This window comes from Rutilus rutilus (genome assembly GCF_951802725.1).
Source record: "Rutilus rutilus genome assembly, chromosome: 16".
NCBI lineage: Eukaryota > Metazoa > Chordata > Actinopteri > Cypriniformes > Leuciscidae > Rutilus > Rutilus rutilus.
In genome coordinates, this window is record NC_140224.1 from 26,799,040 (window position 1) to 26,819,981 (window position 20,942).

General features: G+C 37.4%; 1 protein-coding gene and 1 long non-coding RNA gene across 2 annotated transcripts in view; both read left to right on the plus strand.

The window, feature by feature from the left end:
* Nucleotides 1–2,488: 2,488 nt before the first annotated feature.
* On the plus strand, nucleotides 2,489–5,371 carry LOC311306486. The gene is made up of 3 exons (XR_014630168.1): nucleotides 2,489–2,680; nucleotides 2,800–4,368; nucleotides 5,156–5,371. It is a non-coding gene; the product is annotated as an uncharacterized lncRNA (long non-coding RNA).
* A 5,112-nt stretch (nucleotides 5,372–10,483) lies between these two features.
* The window catches only part of ablim1b (actin binding LIM protein 1b), a gene marked incomplete at its 5' end in the record, with an annotated part of 69,956 nt that continues 59,497 nt past the window's right edge, over nucleotides 10,484–20,942 (plus strand). The window contains one exon of the mRNA XM_084434913.1: nucleotides 10,484–10,730. Coding sequence (XP_084291039.1) covers nucleotides 10,484–10,730 — 247 coding nt within the window. The remainder of the gene's footprint in view (nucleotides 10,731–20,942) is intronic.

The following is a 20,942-nucleotide window of genomic DNA, read 5'->3' on the forward strand; positions in this document are numbered from 1 at the left end:
TGATACAGTGATACCACAACTAGTGCTCAGGGGAATCTCCTAAAGCCAAATTTGAGATATTTGGGAGCATTTGTCAAGGCATTTTCACTTGCTTGCGGTGTCTGAATGAGTTATTTTAACCCGCCAGCTCAGATGATGATCAGGCCTGTCTGAATGATGCACACTGACATGGCACAGTCAGGGCTTTTTTTAAAGGGGTCATTTTTTATTAAAATTTTCTCCTTGAAGTCCACTTATAATGTTATTAAAGATTTTTTCATCAGATTTGAGTTTTTCATGACCGTTTTCACCTTCTTTTCAACACTTCAGTTTCATTATATGACCTTTTAACCCTTAAATGCATGAATGTTTTGCCAGTCATTATTACATATTCGGGTCTTTAGCGACCTGGATCTGTATCTAACTGAGATTAATCTTTGACCGTTGACGTATATAACTCTCCTGATATTTTAATAACAATTACAAATGAATAAAATAAAGCATATTTTATTACCTTTTGGAACTTGCAAGGGTTCAATTTGAGCAGATGATTTTTAACTTGGTCAGAGATGGTTTCCCCAGTACATTCAGAAATTTGCAATTTCAACCATATTCTCATAAATATCTTCAAAATCAATATTTTGATCACTGACAGCTTCTTCACCAGATCCACTATCAAGTGACAGTGACACTAAGATTTGATTGCATACGGTACTTGCTCTGCAGTAAATCGATGAGTCATTTGAAATTTTGCAGATATTGTGAATATTCGCCATCATTGTGAATCAGACATTGCCACCCTGAAGAATAAAGGTGAATTGCACTTATTGAGTCATCAGAGATTCAATTGTTGAGCAGAAAAAATATACTTACACTATTACATGTGCTAGCGAGTAGCGACACTACACTTTTTTACAATACAAAAAAAAATTTGAATACTTTTTTTGTTATTTTTTTGAATATATTGAGGAATACTAAGAAGGTTGATGAGAGGAATAAGGGAAGTGAATGACGTCCCGGGTCTGTAAGGGTTATTGAATATAGGCCATAAGCCAGGGGCTTTTTAAACGGGTCCAGGGAAGTGATAAATATGTTTTACTACTGAATTTGATCATATTTTAAAATAAGAAAATATATGGCCAAAAGTGATGTCAGGAGAGGATATTTGATTTAATGATCCTAATTTATATATTTTTTAACATTTTAAATATGAGGGAATAACAAAACACTAAACACACTTGGCATATTTCATTGTGTTATCACAAGTGAAACAATTTACTCCAAGCCCAACTAAGCGATATGCTTACTAAATCTTTTACAAATTTTGTATTATCTATCTGCTTTTAAAATCTGCAGATCTGATAGTCGGCTAATGTTATGCTTACATTAGTGAAAAGAGAGCATGACAGCGGATAAATAGTGCTTTGCATGCGACAAGGCCATCGCCAATGGCTACATGACATTAGAGCTGCAGCTAACATGCAATCTCTTTGTGTTATTACACGCTGAGAGAGCTTTCTCTTCTCTGTCACACTATTCTTACAGTATATATTCTGCACACAATATAGTCACTGCACATGATATTTTGCGGGCACTTGTTTTATAAACACTGCTTTTAGCAGCAATGTACCAAATGGTGCATTAGCAAATAGATTTTTGAGTTATGAACCCATTAAAAGCATAATGCTCAAATGTTAAGACACATTTCAGACACAATTAGATGCTTTTATATGGTGTTCTAAACAGGCACAAAGTAATAAAGTGGCAAGAGATAAAATCGATTTTTTCCATTAACTTTTGTCCTAACCATTTGCAACTAGCGAATATAGAACATTTGTTTAAGTCCCACTTAAAAGGGACAGTTCACCCAAAGATGAAAAATCTGTCATCATTTACTCACCCTCAAGTTATTCCATTCCTGTATGAGTTTCTTTCTTCTGCAAAGATATTTTGAAGAATTTAAATAACCAAACAGTTGATGTGCCCCATTGACTTCCATGAGTTTTCCATACTGTGGAAGTTAATGGGGTCCATAAACTGTTTAGTTACCCATATTCTTCCAAATAACTTCTTTTGTGTTCAGCAGAAGAAAGAAATCCATACAGGTTTGGAACAACTTGAGGGTTAGCAAATTATGACAGATTTTTCATTCTTGGGTGAACCATCCCTTACTCTGAACCAAAGTATTTTAATAAATCACTTTTCTTTTTTGGCTAGACACATTTAAAGCTCGTTTAAAAAAAATGTATGTGACAATAAATAATATAAATAAATAATTTGTAAATGGTAAGAGCTTTGCTTGTTGCTTGTGGTATCACACCTGGTTAGGACACAGTGTTAGATTTGTTTTTGTCTTGCTTGCTTGCACCTTGTTCTCCTCAGAGACTTGTGCTGTTTGCTCTGGTGCTCGTGGTTCTGTATTGAGACACTCTTGAGGGCTGCAAGGGCTCTTAAGGTTTGATTCTGATGTTGGCTCAAGGTCTGAAGGTCGTCCAAACAAACAAACACCCCCACAATGTTTCCGAGCAACCTCTGATATCGTGGGCCGGTCTGTTTGCATGGTAGACTACAATCGCCAGGAATATAACTCAAACCAGCTTCACGTAAAATACAGAGGGGAAAATCTTAACAAAAAAAAACTCCTCTTAACTGGAAAGGATTACAACATCATGAAAGAATTTCCCCAACATTTCCTCTTCAAGTGAGTCCAATGAGCACAGCCAGTTATTGAAGACAAAGAGCAGGAGGTTTGGTTGTTACAATATTCTCTCAAGTGTAACCATTTAATGCAATTAACCATTTTCTTCCTCTTTCTCACAGTCTCTCTCTGTGGGTGTTCGTGTTCATTTTGAACCATGGAGCAGATGTGGCACATGCCTACTTTGCTGTGTTGTAGGGCGTTTCACGATGAGTCTGTTTAATCAGGTTCAGTGTCTTGACAGCCAGTGGGTGGAGCCGAACATAACACTTCACCTTTATTGCTCCTGGAGAGCGTGCATCTGTTTGCAAGCGTGTGTGTGTGAGAAACAAAGCAGGGATGCGGGCGCCTAATCCTCACAGTGTGTGGAAACATAGTTCCATGTCGTAAAATGTCAAAAGCACCTTGTTCTAGATTTCTCAACGAAGATGGATGTGTCTGTCTCTTGCATTTCTTGAACTCAACCAGACAATTCTTTCGGAGTGAAATTCCTTCAGGGATGTTGAATTAGGGTCACACAACCAGAAAAAAACAACAGATGTTGTACTGTTGTTATGTTTGAGACATAAACCACCGCACCATATTTGAATGTTTTTCAACTCGCATGAATAAGGAGGCGTCAAATTATGATAAAACCAGCTGTTTATTATTGACATCTAAATGTTAAGTTTATGAAACCGTACTTGCGATATTGGGCTTAACATAACTGCACTGTTAGCATGTCCTTTTTATGTGCATGCTTATACTTCACACTGTGAAGTGGATCTTGAGCTGGTAATTGCCATGGTGTGCAGTGGACTGTGTTTGATTGGATTAGATTTGCTGTGTTTTTGGCCCAGAGTTTCATGTGTAACAAGTTATTTTTCTTGCACTTTTCAATAGTGCAGCTAGGTGGAGCAACACACAAAATTTCACAGCCTGTAACTTAACATAGACCTGGGGCCTTTGCCATCTTCACACTAAGGACCTCTTAGTGGATAAAGAAATGCAGCAGGGATCCCCTTTTGAGTGTTGCATTTTTAGCCTGGCCTAACTATCATATAGTATAATACCTTAATGTTTTTCCTTGATCATAGATGGCTCAAAATCTCCTCTTAGCACATTTCATCTGAATATGAACATTTGTAAGATTTGGTCAGTCTAAACAGTTTTGAGGTTAATTGATCTAATTTTGTGTCTCTGGAAAATAGTGATCATCTGTGACATTGTATTGAGTTGTATATCAAAGTATTTTGTGTCTATTTGTTAATGAGGGATTTGTGAGTGTGTGGGTGGGGTGGGGTTGGGGGGGGGGGGGGGGGGCATCTTACTCTATAATCTTAATGTGTTTACATTATGAGATTTACAATGATTTTGATGACTGCATTTGAGTCTCAAAATAGAGAGACTGAGATTTCAATGCACTGTGAATAGTAGAGACGTTATATAATGCCAGTGCTCGTTGTCATGATGCACTTTACATGGCCTGCATTCATCTATGAAGTGATTCACTCTTGCCATGAGAAATTCTATACGACACATGGAGAAATGTTATGCAATGAAATGTGGGCCTGAGTGGTGACGAAAAGGAGGATTGTTTGATGTTTTGTCCAACTAGCCATGCGTGGTTTAATAACCTTCCTCCAAAAGGAGGGCCAATCCAGAACTACGCCCCATCTGACGGACAGGCGGACCGGTAGCATTGTTAAAGGGTTAGTTCACCCAAAAATTAAAATTCTGTCAGTAATTACTCACCCTCATGTTGTTCCAACCGCGTAAGACCTTCGTTCATCTTCGGAACACAAATTAAGCTATTTTTGATGAAATCTGAGCCATGTTTCACTCCTCCATATAGGCTTCTATGTGACCGAAACTTGCTGGCCCAGAAAAGTTATTAAAGAGATCGTTAATATAGTCCAAGTGACTCCAGTGGCTCAATCTTAAGTATATCAAGCGACGAGAATACTTTTTGTGCGCAAAAACAAACAAAAATAACGACTTTATTCCACTATTCATTTCCTTCTCTCTGGATGTCTAGTTGGTTTGCGTAGTGTTTTTGCGCAGCGCGTCTGTGTTACACGTCACCACGTAGGCTCACTATTGGCCGACGCCGGTCATGTGTGTGTTGCGTGATGACGTGCAACACAGACGCGCAGCGCAAAAACACTACGAGGCCCAGAGAGAAGGAAATGAAAAGTGGAATAAAGTCGTTATTTTTGTTTGTTTTTGCGCACAAAAAGTATTCTCGTCGCATGATAAACTTAATGTAGTGCCACTGTAGTTACTTGGACTATTTTAACGATGTTTTAATAACTATTCTGGGCCGGTGAGTTTCGGTCACACTGGAAGCCTATGGAGGAGTTAAAATTCTGTCAGATTTCATCAAAAATATCTTAATTTGTGTTCCGAAGATGAACGAAAGACTTACATGGTTGGAACAACATGAGGGTGAGTAATTACTGACAGAATTTTCATTTTTGGGTGAACTAACCCTTTAAGGAGGTCCAGCTTCCAAGTGTGTGTGGACAAGCGCCTGTGCACTTTCTGTGCAGATTAGTTGCTTTATTGTGTTGACCTTGCCATGGATAAGAACATTATGTGTAATAGGCCATAGGGTGGACACAGAAGAACATTTTACATTGCACAAGGTTGACTGAACATGATATGAAAATATGATATAATTTCATACTCGAAGAATTGTCATTTTAATTTTTCAAAAATAAAAAAAGTTTAACTCGCAGATACTGGTGTTCTGTCTGTGATATGAATTGTCCATGTTACCAAAAAGCAAAGATCAGTATTGTGTTTTTTTCATAGTCTTGTATATATATATATATATACACACACACTGTAAGTACATAGTAAGTATACATACTGTATACATAGAACAGATGAGCATTATTTTGATATTTGATTGATATACATTATATATTCAATATATCTTCAAAACTATAAGATTATATATGAAAACACAAAACAGGATACTGGTCTTCTTGGCTTGTTGGTAACATGGACAATTAATATGGATGGATTAATTACTGGAATTACCTTTGTTTCTGAAAATCCAGTTTTTCCATCACAGGAAGAAATAACATTTTAAATATGTTAAAAGAGAAAACTGTTGTTTTAAAATCCTAGTAATATTTGACATTGCTGTATTTTTATTGAAATAAATGATTGAAAACAAAACTTACTAATCCCAAACTATGGAACAGTATATATAATTAATATTCTAACATAATTTTCTTTAAAACTGTGAAATATCAAATTTTGGATCTAAATAATTTCAAAATATAAAAATATGTTTAATCTGTTTTATAAACAGTCTAGTTACAAAAATGTAAATGTAAATTGATCTATATAATTTCATAATATGCATTGTATGCTGCAAGTTCTGTATAATGAAAGTTCTAAAGTGTTACAGAGGAAAATATCGTTTTCTTACATTTGAAGTCTAGAATGACTGAGACCTCCAGCGTAAAAACCTTTGCTGTATTTTAAAAGCCAAAAGCCTATTAGAATACCTAAGAATGAAGGAAAAAGAAAGATGATTAGAGTTTAGCGTTCACTTCTTCACCTCTCGCCCAGATTTTTTCTCATAGCTGTGTATTGGTTTAACCTTCATGTGAGGGACTGTGAAGGGTGTGACAGAGGTAATGGATACACCGTGGTGTTGTTCAGCACAGCCAGAGACTGAATGACAACACTGCGAAATGTCAGCAGGACTTAATCTGCCTCTCTGCTCTGTCATGTGAGGCATTTCAAGCATTTGAGCGCTTGTAACATGAAAGGATTTAAATACTCAAATTATGGAAACTTATTTTAGCCTGTTTGAATGCTGTACTGCTGCTAATATAAAATTGGATTTTATCTAAGTGCCTTAAATTGTTTTGTCTATGTGTTTTAAGCCATCACTGAGATCATGACAGTTTCCTTATCTTAAAATAGACCATGTGGAGCTTAATATTGTCTCGTAGTATTAAAAGTGTGTGTGTGTGTGTGTGTGTGTGTGTGTGTGTGTGTGTGTGTGTGTGTGTGTGTGTGTGTGTGTGTGTATGAGTGTGTGTGTGTGTGTGTGTGTGTGTGTGTGTGTGTGTGTGTGTGTGTGCGTGCGTGCGTGCGTGCGTGCGTGCGTGCGTGCGTGCGTGCGTGCGTGCGTGCGTGTGTGTGTGTGTGTGTGTGTGTGTGTGTGTGTGTGTGTGTATGAGTGTGTGTGTGCGTGCGTGCGTGCGTGCGTGCGTGCGTGTGTGTGTGTGTGTGTGTGTGTGTGTGTGTGTGTGTGTGTGTGTGTGTGTGTGTGTGGAGCTGAGATACAGTTTGAGTGTGTGTGTGGTTGGGTGTAGGCATTTCTACATTTGCCCCAGAACATTCTGTGAGATAATCATAGCCGCTAGTCTCGCTGAAATTACACACTGCCCCGACACACACTTTTCAGATTGTTTCTATGGTCATGAGTCTATGATAAGTGTGCTTTAGCACAGCTGACAAAGGCTTTTTCTCCCTCATGCTAAAGTGGTGATTATGTGACTTCCCTATGAGGCAACATAGTCATAGGTGGCCTGGGCACTTCCTGGATTGTACTCTGTCATTAACAGTCATTATATATTCCATTGTCTCCTGAGTCCTTGCTCAAATAACCTCCACCTGGATCATACAAGGCACTGGTGAGCTGCATCTGTAATTCCACATTATTATCTTAATGCACAATGCCCAGGTGAGGAGATTTAGATAAAAAGCTCTAAGTGAAAAATGAGCTGTCACAGAAATTGGAATGAATGATAGTATCACATGAGAGCCAACAACGTTGTGACACGCAGCATATCTGGTCATGTTTGCTCTATGTCTTCCATTAGCAGTCTGAGTAGTAATGTTACTTTTAATCCACAGTGCTGATTTATGTAACTGCTGTGACATCATCCTAGTGTGCGAATTATATATCTTGTTTAGTCATGAAATAGTGCAGGTCCTTTACATGCAATCTTCTACATCACATCACTATACGGCAAAAGCTGATTCTGCAGCCAATGAGCTTGCTTGCTCAATATTTAAATATTCTGGTTCAGCGTTCACTGTAGATCAGATTTCCTGCACTGAATCCCTCTACCTCCCCCAGCTCCACCTGTCTAGATCTGCTAAAGAATTGATGTAGGCCTATTCATGCAGCAGCAGTATCTGCTCACAGCAGTGTGTCTGGGTATCTGTTGGCAGTAGCAAATCCATACTTGCTCTGCAACAGCAGCGTGTGTAGCAGACCTAGTTTACCAAGATACTTTAACATGGTCATATTATAACATGAAAAAATGTGATGGAAAAATGCTATTTCAGTGCTTTACCCTATGATGCTTTGCAAACACAAAACAGCTGATGAAACATTATGAGGTGGAAGAAAAGTATATTTTAATGCTTTTACAATTTAGCACAAAGTTTCCCAGGAAACACTATGGGCCCTATCTTGCACCCAGCGCAATTGACTTTGTACACCGACGCATGTATCATTCCTATTTCGCACCCGCGCACAGCGGACTTTTCCCTCCACAGACGCACGCCGGTAAACTATGGAATGAACTTGCGCTCCCAGGGGCGGTTCAGCGCAAAGAGGAGGCGTGTTTCGCTGCAAACGTTCCCTGATGCTATTTTGCAGGTTTAGAAAACAATTCCGCCACTGACCAGGAAAAACCTAGTCTAAAGTCAGTGGCGCATTGCGCATGTTATTCATATGCTATTTTAAGGGCGCATACTTGGCCATAATCAATGTAGCGCATACACTTTGATTCTCTCATCTACACACAGACGCAGCAGTTCTCATTTTTAGAAAACCATTATTACAAGGAAAAATATTAACACATGAGGGAAATCATTGTTGTGTCCATGAAGATGTGAAAAAATAGGGAAAAATGTGATGTGAAAAATAAATCTAGCTTACACATTTACCCAAATTATTATACGCCTGTTTAACCAAAGCTAATTTGGGTGGGTTTCTCCATCCCCAATGTCACTTCTCTGTGTTTTACGGCCCTGACGAGAACGTCTGTCTCCTCGGCTGTGAACCGCTCCTGGTGTGTGCCTGGCAAATCCGCCGTTATAATAGCAAACCGCCATGGAACAAGCACGCCTGCTCTTAAAGGGAATGTGAGATGACGCTCTGATTGGTTTATTTCACGTTACGCCCAAACCACACCTATGAATAATGAAGCTACTTCAGACCAACCCATTGTAGATTTGCGTCGGGCGCAAGAGTAATTTATCCCGCCGGTATAATAGCAACAGCGCCCAAGACCCGCCCACAAAGTTACTTGCGTTTCGCGCTTGATACTTGCGTTTCAGATCGTTAAAATAGGGCCATATATTTTTGCAAGAGAATGCAATGTTTCTTGGCGGAGTGCAAATGTTTGTGACGTTTCACAACGTTTTTGGGGAAAAAAAATTTGACCAGCAAACACAAACATTTGAAAATGAACATTTGAGTAGCTTTTTGTGAATATGACTGACTCAGTATGAATGACTCAGTCAGTGGCAACACATCACTGTTTAATTTATATATTGATATTAGTGTGCATGTATGAATGGTACATTTAATGTTTTAACTCACTAGTATGACATGCTTATCCTTGAGAACATTTGATTGGACAAAAATCTGTATAGTGCAATATGGGCCATCAATATACAGCCATGCTTCCATTGAAAAGAGAGAGAAATTTTAAATGTTTATATATGCTAAAATATATCTGTGTCTGTCTATTTAGGAGCATACAATCATATAAACGACCTCAAAGCTAACAAACATGGACTAAAAGCCACGAAATTGGGGTTAGACTCCCCAAAAGCCAAGTGTGTGTAAATGTGTGTTGTGTGTGTTTCTTTGTTGTGTTGTGTGTGTGTGTGTTAGAGAGAGAGTTAGGAATCATAAACTCTGATTTCATTTTCAACGTTTGGAACAAGCAAATATCACAAACTTTCTGCTGATGCGATAAATAAATGACCATTGTAACAACCTCAATGAAAATTGGCATTTTGATATAACCTTATGGCCTTGCAAAATAATTGCCGCACACATAAACATATACGCGAGTTAGCGTCTCTACGCATGAGACACACAAGCAGGGTTTATGATTCTAAAAGTACCACAGACAAGGTCCCCTTCAGCAGCTTTGGTGACAAGCCAGTTTAAATGTGGACAGACGCTTGCTCGGCCTGGGTTTATGAGCTCAGATGAAGGCATGTTTGGTTGGAGAGGATCTTTATTTTAATAAGAAATGTCAACTTAATCAAGCCGATGCATTATTGTGTGCTTTATTTCCTAGTATTTCCAGTATAAAGACGTTGATGCCTTGCCTTGTATTACGTAAAAGACTCAGTGAAAGCCAGTCATCTGATTTGATTTAAATACGATTTAAACTGCAGTATACGGCTGCAATGCCAGTCAATGTAAAACTTTATAATCTTCTAGAAGATGCATCCAATCACATAGGATTAGGCTGTGATACGTTTGATATTGCAACTTTCATCTGCAGGTTATCTGGTCATAATATCTTGACTCAGACTGTCTCATGCAGGTGCTCTTTTTCCATTTCTAGTGAAGATCAGAGATCAGTCAATCACTAAAAATACATCGGCCGTAATCTGCTTAAGTAAACCAGGAAGGAGCTCACAGCAGGGGCTCAGTGCTGCTTCACCAACAACACAAATAAACCCCTGCGATCTGGTCGCTTAATCTTGTACCTGGGGTTCAGTTGTAACAACATCACACTATTGTTTGACCAGGCGATTTTTATGTTATCTCCTCTCACTTCATTCTGTAGCTCGTCGTAGTGGGCTGAGGGTACCGCCATGCCCAATTTACCCAATCTTAACAGCTTTGGCAAACTGTGCGGCACCGGCCGCAGCGACGACTCTGTGGTCCTGGACCGGGTGAAGCGCAAGAACTCAGTTCGGAGAATGTCCATCATCGAAGATGGGAATGTGGCCGAGGTGCTCTACCTCATTCCCAAACAGTCCATGATGGAGCAGCTGCCCTTCCTTAACCCTAATGATTATGTCATCCTGGAGAAAATGGCACCTCTTGACATGGGACCCGGTAAGGGAGGATAGAGAGTAGGAGAGATTCTTGATTTATGCTAGACACAACTGCTATCACAGAACATATTTCCATTATGCGACTGTCTGTGTTATTGTACAGATGTGTAGAAATATTTTGTTAACAGGAAAAATTGTGTTAAAGCTATAATAAAATAACAATAATTGAAGTTGTCGTAATTTTGTATAATTAACATTTTTAAGAGGGCAATCTTTTTCAATAAGCATTTTTGTCTTGCTTGAACCTATTTTTTTAGCATGAACTAATATATTTTGTAAGATTTATTTTATCTTGTATTTAGTACAAAATTAAATTAATTTTAAGTGAATATAGTCATGAGTAAATTCATTTTAGTATGTACATGTACATAATTTTCTTCGTCGTAAAAATGTTTAGATATTTAGAAAGATAATCTTAACCTTGGTCTTGGTTGAAATTGAACCTCACTTTTTCAAGCATAAACTAAAAATGCTATATTTGTCAGATTTATTTTATTTTATTTTTTCTCTATTTAGTACAACTTAATTTTAGGATGTGTAGCCTACATAATTTTATTTGAAGAGAAATTATTTTGTTTTATATATGTTTAAATTATATATATATATATATATCACTACTTTTGCAGTGAAATTAGTTAAAATATTTTAGTTGAACTTTAATGGCCAATAAAAGCCTTTATAGCTTCCAAAGGAATATTCCTGTCAAGGAAAATTGTAGATTGTAGCCGAGCATAAGTTCCAAGTCATAGTGACCAAGTGAGATCTGTAGAGGTGCAGAATTTCGGATAGCATATAACCAAAAAGTTTGCATATTGTAAGCAATATAATTGAAGAGATTAACAGAAATGCTGGTATTTGTGTTTATGAGGCAGTGGGATGTGAGGCTAATCTGAAGTCTGAGCTGGATCATAGCACTATCCCGCTGGCAGGATTATGGCTGAAACGGTGGACACATTCCTGACAAATCTTCCCATTAGTCTGCTGCGGTTCCTTTTTATACAATAACTCATCCTTACACCCCGTAAAATGCCCTGCTGGTATTGTAAATGAGTCATAATGTAGTTTTCCGTGGGTTTGCCATTGCATCCCAGAGTAGCAAACAAATTACTTAGACTGTCTTTGGACGTCACTTGTGTCTTAGCACACACGTGATGTGCATTTTCATCTTGAATATGTCATTTAATCTGCAATACGGCTCTAAAATGTTACAACAACATTCTGCAGATGTTTTTGCAACACTTATTTTCTAGAATATTGGCTATATAAATGAGTTCTTGTCAGGATGTTCGTTATATGCTTGCATAATGCAGTGATTTCTAGATGATGCTGACATATGTGGTGGTACTGGGTGTTGTGTGGCTTTATGGAAGGAAATGTGTGCTGTGCTGCATATTTTAAATAGTTTTGAATTGATCTGAGAGATTGGAGAGGGGTTGCGCATCTGCAGAGATTCAAATGGATGCGTAAGCCTGACTGTTAATGTTTGGCGGTTGTTCTCAGAGAGTGCCGGGTGCATATTGTAGAAACCAGTGCATATAGTAATTGTGGCTTCTCTCAACCAATCAATCATTCACAGCCGAGGCAAGAGTAAGACTGGATCCCCCCTGTGTAGCCCTCCAGGAAGGGGAAATCATAGATACCCTGTTGCCAAAAGTATCATACTGTTATTCCACTGACATTTGCTGCTTTTCTATAGCATTACTGTGCACCAGCTACATTACATGAATCCAATTACAATTTGTTTTTTCACCTTAAACGTGTGGGACAAATCATCCCCCCCATAACACCATAGTATAGTTTATACACTGTTATTCGCTTTTATTTAATGTATTCAAAAAGTAATGGGGCAATTTCGTCAGTAGGCTATCAGTAGCAAGCTAGCTTTGAAAGTATAAAATCCCACCCCATTGTGGTGTTGCACATATAAATGGAGAATAATGGCAGTGCTGTAGCTGTATCCTTGTTGCTTTGGCTCTGTTTCTTCTCTTTTCTATCACTTGGTGACAAAAGATTCAGCTGTTTTCTTCTTTCTAATGATATAGAATTCAAGTTCCTCTATTTATCCAACACCTGCTGTTTGTGCCGTCCCCATGCTGACACCCAGCAGACACACATCCTCCCCTTATTTAAAATTCAGCTAATCTCCTTTAACCATTGCAACCCATACATGGGTGTTCCTTAAGATATCGACAATTTTGGCTCTGTGGACTAATTGGTCTGCTAACAATGTCAAAATTATTGCATTTTTGTCTGAGATTATTATTTTTCACCAACAGGTGCAATTTCTGAATGATCATATCTCGAATTATGTATTGTGTTTGATAACCTTCTGTGGTGGAAATTAGAGTTTTGGAAAATATGCCAGACTCCAGTCTTTTGTCTTGATGAGGCAAATTTTGTAGCTGGCATATGTCCTAAATACATACATTTATTTATGTTTATTTATTTACACATATATATATATTTATTTATTTTTTTGCATAATTTGACTTAATTGCAGTTTTGTTTGGAAATGGCACTGTGATAAAAGTGATATTTACCTTTAATTGGTTTCTTCACACGACACAAATCTCAAATTTAATCTCAAGCTGCTCTTTACTGTTGTCTCCTTGGTAAACAAGAACATTAGAGTTATTATAATTACAAAAAATTACATAAAATTGTTGGCTGTGAGGGAAAGGATGGCAGAACTGAGGGACAGTAATACTTTACACAGTTATTTCACAGTGTGGTTAGATTATTATTTTTTTTTTTATCACAAAAATCAGTTTTGGGACAAGAGTAAAATTATAAAATATATATTTAAAAATGTGAAAAGTACCATTTAAATATATATACCAATATAAATATCAACCTCACTGGTCTTAAGACTAGAGTGCTTGTAGTTTTGTAGTTAGAAACACCCATGCATTTAAATCCAAAGATAAAACACACTACCGTTTAAAAGTTTGGGTTAAGTAAGTTAAAAAAAAAAAATAATAATAATAATAATTTCATCAGCAAGGACACATTCAATTGATCAAATGAGACAAATACCTTTACAATGTTACAAAAGATTTTTATTTCAAATAAATTCAGTTTTTACGGTTTCCGCCAAAATATTAAAGAGATGGTTCGGAGTAAAATCAACCTAGGGTCCTTTGCACCATGACCTCGAGCCAAACAAAAAAGCCAAAGTTGGTAGTACCAGTTTGCAACAATTATAAGTTAACCCTTAAACAGGCAAGAGTAGAAAATGATAAGCAACAAATAATTTCATGTCATTTTTTATATCATCTGGACTTCAGTAAATCATATCCAAAAGAATTTTTGAAAAATGTAATGGATTTTGGATTTTATGAGTTGTGACTCCCAGATCACATTGCCTGTTTAGGGTATAAACAAGTAATAAAAACTCAGTGAGTGTTTTAGCGCAATTTTCTCACCTCATGGGATCACAACACTAAGAGATAGTAAATCTTTTCCTGGATTTTTTTTGTGCGTTCCCGAGATTAGACCTTCCTTAACATAATGCCGAAAACCCGAAGTCTCTAGGTGGTCTGGTTGAGGAGTAGATAGAAGTGCAAGATTGGTGCGCACAGACGCACAGAACAGAAATCATGAGTTAACAATCGCAATTTGTCCGGTGGAAAATTGCGCTAAAAAAGGACCAAATCTATAACTGTAACTGCCATTGCATGTTTAAAACAATGATATCCTATACTACAACTCATATAATGTTGACATATTATATATCATTGGAAAGCTTACAAACTCAAGATTCAGCCTGTGAAATCGGACCTTGGTTAAAAAAAATTTGTAAAAATGGTAAAAAAAATTGCATTTAGGTCAGGCTGACTAATTGATCACAGATAACTTGAAGCAAATCATGTGACCAGCATACTCAAGACAGACAGGCTGTATCAGTTTAACCTGTAAATTTTATAATTTGTACAAAAAAAATACCTCAGAATACAAAGATTGTTACAAAAATGAATACAAAGTTAATCCCTTTTTTATACCCAAAAGTGGCAATGTGACTCAGGTGTAACATATAGCCTACTGTATTTCAAAACGTGCTAAATAACAACATGACCAGCATTTTTATAAATTTTCTTTTTCAGCACCTTAAGACAATGTTTATAATTAATGTTAGCAGTGTTAGTATTATTTTTTCAGAAGAAAAGTAAGTTTAATATATATTTACTTATCTCAAAATCTGAATGTCCTGCACCACTGGCAGCCATGTTGGATTTGATGAAAAAAGCTGTCATGATTCTGCCTTCTTGTCCCAGATCTCTCTTGTCTTGAGGCAGGATCATGACAGACCCATGTTTTATGTGTAAGCACATGGCCATTTGTTTGGGCTGTGTGCTTGCTTTGTCTTGTCACCTTGCCCCGCCCCTTGTTATCTCATCTATTATTGTATCATCGCCTTCACCTGTGTCCCTGATTAGTTTGCTCCCTATTTAATCCCCTCATGTTTTCTGTCCTGTGTCGGTACATTGTCTAACATTGCGTGTTATTCTCTGTGACTGCCCTTTGATACTTTGTCTGAATCCTGTGAATGTTATTAGTGAGTTTATAACTGTTTGTTTCTTTTTTTTAGTCATCGTCAAGTCTGAGTCTAGTCTTTATTTATCATTTTTGGTCTTAGTCTAGTTGTTCTCTTCCCCAGTCCTGTTTTGCTCCCTCGTGGGTTTTGGGGACCAGCAACTTTGTTTCGTTTCACATACCATGTCACCCTTCAATTCAAAAGTGTTACTGTATTATCTGATAGATACATGGGTCAATGAACAGGAGTTATTTCCCAGCTAATTCATCCACAACAACCAGGTTTGAGGGGTAAAAGCAGCAGTCAGCACTTCACTGAAGTAAACACAGCTCATCAGAGCATGTGATGAACAATGGCAGGGAGACAGTATGTATGTGTGTGTGAGAGAGACAGAGAGAGAGAGAACAGGAAGGGATAGATATGTGCAGTATATACGAATCACATGTGCCCGTCGTCTATCCCCTCCATCTCTGTTTGAAGAATTTAAGGTGGTGTCTCAGACTGGGAGGGATTACGGCTGTGGAATCTGCATTTGTCACACACGGCAGCTGCAACCTGGTTATTTCAGAAGAGCCAGGGCAGAGTCCACAAACACACACACATACACACGGTATGCGTGTGTATGAGGAGGGGTGGGGGGGGGAGTGCTTGAGAAACGAAGACCAAGCCAGCAGTTGCTGAGCGGCTGCTTAGTTTGAGAGTGCAAGCTCTTTTCTGTCCGTTCCTCTGCTGTCATCTTGCCGTTGCCTTGCTCTCTCTCTCTCCCTCTCTTTCTCTCTCTCGCTCTTTCTTCCGTCGTCTCCTCCTCACGTTTGGATTCAGTGGGGGAATAAAGCAGAAGCCGAGGAAGATCCTCCTCGTCAGAGCTCCAGCAGACACTGAGGAGCCAATGGTCATGGTGAAGGAGAAAGGTAGCATGGCATTGCACAGCACTGGGTGGGGACCAGGAGAGAGAGCTCATGCAGAGGGAGAAAACCAGGCCAGCGTGTGGGAGATTTGTGTGCATGCTGGATGTAGGGACTAGGGAGGGCAGTTTGGTGTTTTAGAAGGATTGCGGTGTGTGAAAAAGAAAGAGATACTGCAGAAGGGATCATAGTGGTATTGGTGATAAGCTAGTATCGGAAGGGTTGTTTAATTGGTCGTCCTTTGGCTGTCTTGAGATTATCGGTAACTGTGCTTGGTTGATTTTGCAACATTAGTTTGGAAATCTACCGACAATATTGTCAATGGAATGGATAGTGTGCGTTTTTTTATTTTTTTTTTATAATAATGTGTAAATTAAGTGTGTAAAAAATGGATAGTGCATGAGCCTTTTCTGTTCATTTTTTTTTTTTACGAAAATGTGTCAAATAAGTGTAAAACTCAATGGATTCTGCATGTTATTTAAGTTAATGTTGAGTATGTATTTTGTAAATATTACAGTAATGCACATTTTCTATGTGTAAACTAAGTGTAACTGAAAGAATAGTGCATTTTATTGGTTTGTTTTCAATATTTTTAATACATTTTGTGTAAATTAATTGTAAAACAATGAATAGTGCACTTTTTAGTTAATTTTGTGTATATATTGTGTAAAATTTAGTTTTATTAATTAAATCAGTATTTCCTTTGCATATTAGCCACCCTGCTCTCCAGATATCTGTATTGGCATTGGGCGTTGAAAAAAACTCGGTCGACCACAAACTGGTGTAAAAACGCTGTGATAACGCTTTTGTTTTTGTGTTTGTTTGTTGTTCTAAAGCTTGCAGTTCATTTAACACATGTAATCATAGATTGTAGGGTGTGTGTGTGTGTGTGTGTGTCTTGGGTTGGTATTGATGGCAATTACTTTACCTCTAATTCGCTGCTCAGCATGTGGGCTGCACATTGTGCTGTACAAACGTAATGTGTGTTTATTATTATTCAGAAGACCATTTTATAGACATTTGTGTGTTTAGGGATCACCATTTGTGTGATCTGGCACATATTCTAGCATACAAAATATACAAGGAATACTAACTATTCATTTACGCAAGTGCATTAGAATGCATGATGGTTAAATGTGTGTGAATATGCATAACTGTCTGTCTGGTTTGTGCAGGACTTCTGTGCTGAGAATTTTTTGCCAATATAAAGTGGGTGGCAGTAACTTCAGAAGTTATCTGATGAGGGAAGCTGCATTATAGCAGGAACATCTGGTGAATCTTAAATGCTTCATTAACATGTTTCGCCCAGGACCAAACTGCCTGATTTAAACAATACAGTGAAAACACCCAATATAGGACAGAAAACAGACTGTTATCCAACAAAAGTAACTTCAGATGGCACAGTTTCCGCCAGCGATGTTGTGTAATACTATGTAGGAATTTAGCAGGCTATTGAATTATTTACAGAATGCAGGCAGTGCACAGTGCGTTCCTGTTTGGGATTTCTCAGGAAATAGGGTTGCTTCCCGAAGAAATCCCTTGTCACGGCTCGGAGACGGAGGTAAAGGGTGTTCCGTACCAGCGGTGTGCCTGTGTTTTGAAAAGTAGATCATGGTTTAGTAAAAGCTAATAGCGGTCTGCGCAGGATGAGGGAGGGGGGAGCGAGGGAAAGAGAGATGAGAACAGAGAGAGACAGAGAGAGAATGAACTCAATAATGCATTTAGCCTATCGCTGTAGCCATGGCAACCGAGCGATGACTGGTTTGTTGCTGAGGCCGTACCCCGTGTGAATCACAGCACAACACACACTGCAATCCCACTTCACACACCTGTATTCACACACAAACACGTGTATGTTGGTGCATTCATACATGCATGTGTAGAGTCTTTTAAACATTTATTCTGTGCCACAAGCTATCACACAAAGAAAACTATGATAGACATAGTAGACAATAATTGTGACCGTGGACCACAAAACCAGTCACATGGGTCAATTTTATGAAATTGAGATTTATACATCATAATAAAATAAATGAATAAATAAGCTTTCCACTGATGTATGGTTTGTTAGGATAGGAAAGTTTTCCATTTATGTTTGCGATTGTGCTGCATTCACTCACAAAAATACATATTTTATATATTTACGGAAGGAAATTTACTAAATATCTTCATGGAACATGATCTTTACTTAATATCCTAATGATTTTTGGCATAAAAGAAAAAACTATAATTTTGACCCATACAATGGCTATTTTTGGCTTTTGCCACAAATATACCCGTGCGACTTATACTGGTTTTGTGATCCAGGGTCATATATTTTAAATAATACATTAATATTATTTAAAATATGATATATATATATATATCAAATATTATTTTATGAATTTATGCTAATTGTACTATTATAATAATTATTAAACCATTATACATAACATAATACATAATAGATGTTTCTACAGATTCCTGATCTCATGGCATTTACATTGAAACCAGACTTAAATATTATTTAATATTATCCCGCTGTAACATTTGAAAATATTGTTTAATAATTTCAATAATATAGTAATGTTATATATGAATTAATTATAATAATTAATAAAATATTAAACAACATAGTTGTATGTTTCTTCTGTAATTTCGCCACTGCAGCACAGCCAGGTAAAACAATCAAGTCTTTATTTATCAGAAAAACCGAAGAAGACCTACAATTTTGAGTGTATACCTATTTTCAACTTTCATTAAAACGTTTTAAATATTAATCTGCTGTATCAGTGGCCAATCTCCGTCTCCACTGTCCCACATTTTCCTCCATGCATGCAGCTGAGAAGGATCTGGGTCTGACTTAGCAATGAAATCACATTCACACACACATGACAACCAAACTCCACTCAACATTTGCTTGCATACCCTCAGTCTCTGTACTATCAGCGGTTATATGAGAATGCTCAGTTGGACTCACGTCAAAGGCACATAACTCTGATAACCTTTCCATAAATGGTCAAGGAGAGCTTCACATGATTGTCCGTTGGTCTAAAAAAATGTGCTATGGTACATTACATGCTCTGTACCAGAGGAATGGATATGCCGCTTTTGTAGACCTGTATTTTAGGACAGGATATTTTAGGATAATGATAGTTAGCCAAAGACAGACAAAAGACATTGCCTCTAAGGACTGTTTCTGACTGCACATATTTATCTCACTACCCATATTAAAGGGCTATAGACCTAGTATTCACACTGTATGCATAAGCACCATGTTATTAAAAGGTCTGCTACATAGCAGAAGTGAAGCTGCAAAAAAGAATTTCAGTGTTTAGCACACATATACAGTGCTATGCATAAGTTTAGACACCCATACTAAAGTTGACTAAAAAGAGGAATAAAAAATCATCTTTTGGAAACTGAACTTAATGCCTTAATTTAAAAAATTTGGAAAAATCCAACCTTTAAGGACACCAATTTTCTTTGTGAATGAATAATGTATCGTAAATAAATAAATGTTCTTCCTTAAAATACAGGGTGCATAAGTTTGGACACCCCTATGTTAAATTCCCATAGAGGCAGGCAGATTTTTATTTTTAAGTATTTTTGTAAAAAAAAAATTTAGGATACCATGCATCCTGATAAAGTTCCCTTGGCCTTTGGAATTAAAATAGCCCCACATCATCACATAGCCTTCACCATACCTAGAGATTGGCATGGTTTTATTTCAGTTAGCCTAATAGCTAGTTTGATTTGCATTGAGAGATGATCTTATGGAAAGTACCCCATGCCAATCTCTAGGTATGGTGAAGGCTATGTGATGATGTGGGGCTATTTTAATTCCAAAGGCCAAGGGAACTTTATCAGGATGCATAGTATCCTAAAAAATATAAAAATAAAAAAAAATACTTAAAAATAAAAATCTGCCTGCCTCTATAGGATTTTAACATAGGGGTGTCCAAACTTATGTACCCTGTATTTTAAGGAAGAACATTTATTTATTTACGATACATTATTCATTCACAAAGAAAATTGGTGTCCTTAAAGGTTGGATTTTTCCTAATTTTTTAAATTAAGGCATTAAGTTCAATTTCCAAAAGATGATTTTTTATTCCTCTTTTTAGTCAACTTTAGCATGGGTGTCTAAACTTATGCACAGCACTGTAAATAAAATAAATTTACACATAATTGAATATGTGTATAAACAAAATTGTGGAATAAAACAAAATTTAGAATACGGTTTATATCCATTATATATATACTGTCTATCTGTTTTGATGGTTAGCATTCTTGTCATTTATATCAGTTCATTCTTTACCTGGTACATGTTGTGGTAGAGTGGATTGAGGGGTTAGCATGTTTTTTTGCTTTTGAATTGAATAAAATAAGCAATAAAAATGCCCACCACCATTGTTGAATCACACATATAAATATATAAGTTTGCTGCAGACTTTGTTTTGCTGAGTTAAAGGTGCTATAAGCGATGTCGGGAGACGTAACTTCTTGTTGACATTCGAATTGTTGTCAAACAAAACGGAGGCTAGCTAGACCCTCCCTCCTCCTCATCCCGTCTCCTCCCTCCTCCCCTCCATTCACTCTCAGAAAAAAAGGTACAAAAGCTGTCACTGTGTGGCGGTACCTTTTCAAAAGGTACACCTTTGTACCTAAAGAGTGCATTTTAGTCCCTCAAAGGTACATATTGGTACCAAAAGTGTACATATTAGTACCTAAATGGTACATATTAGAACCCTTTTGAAGGGTACTGTCCCAGTGACAGCTTTTGTACCTTTTT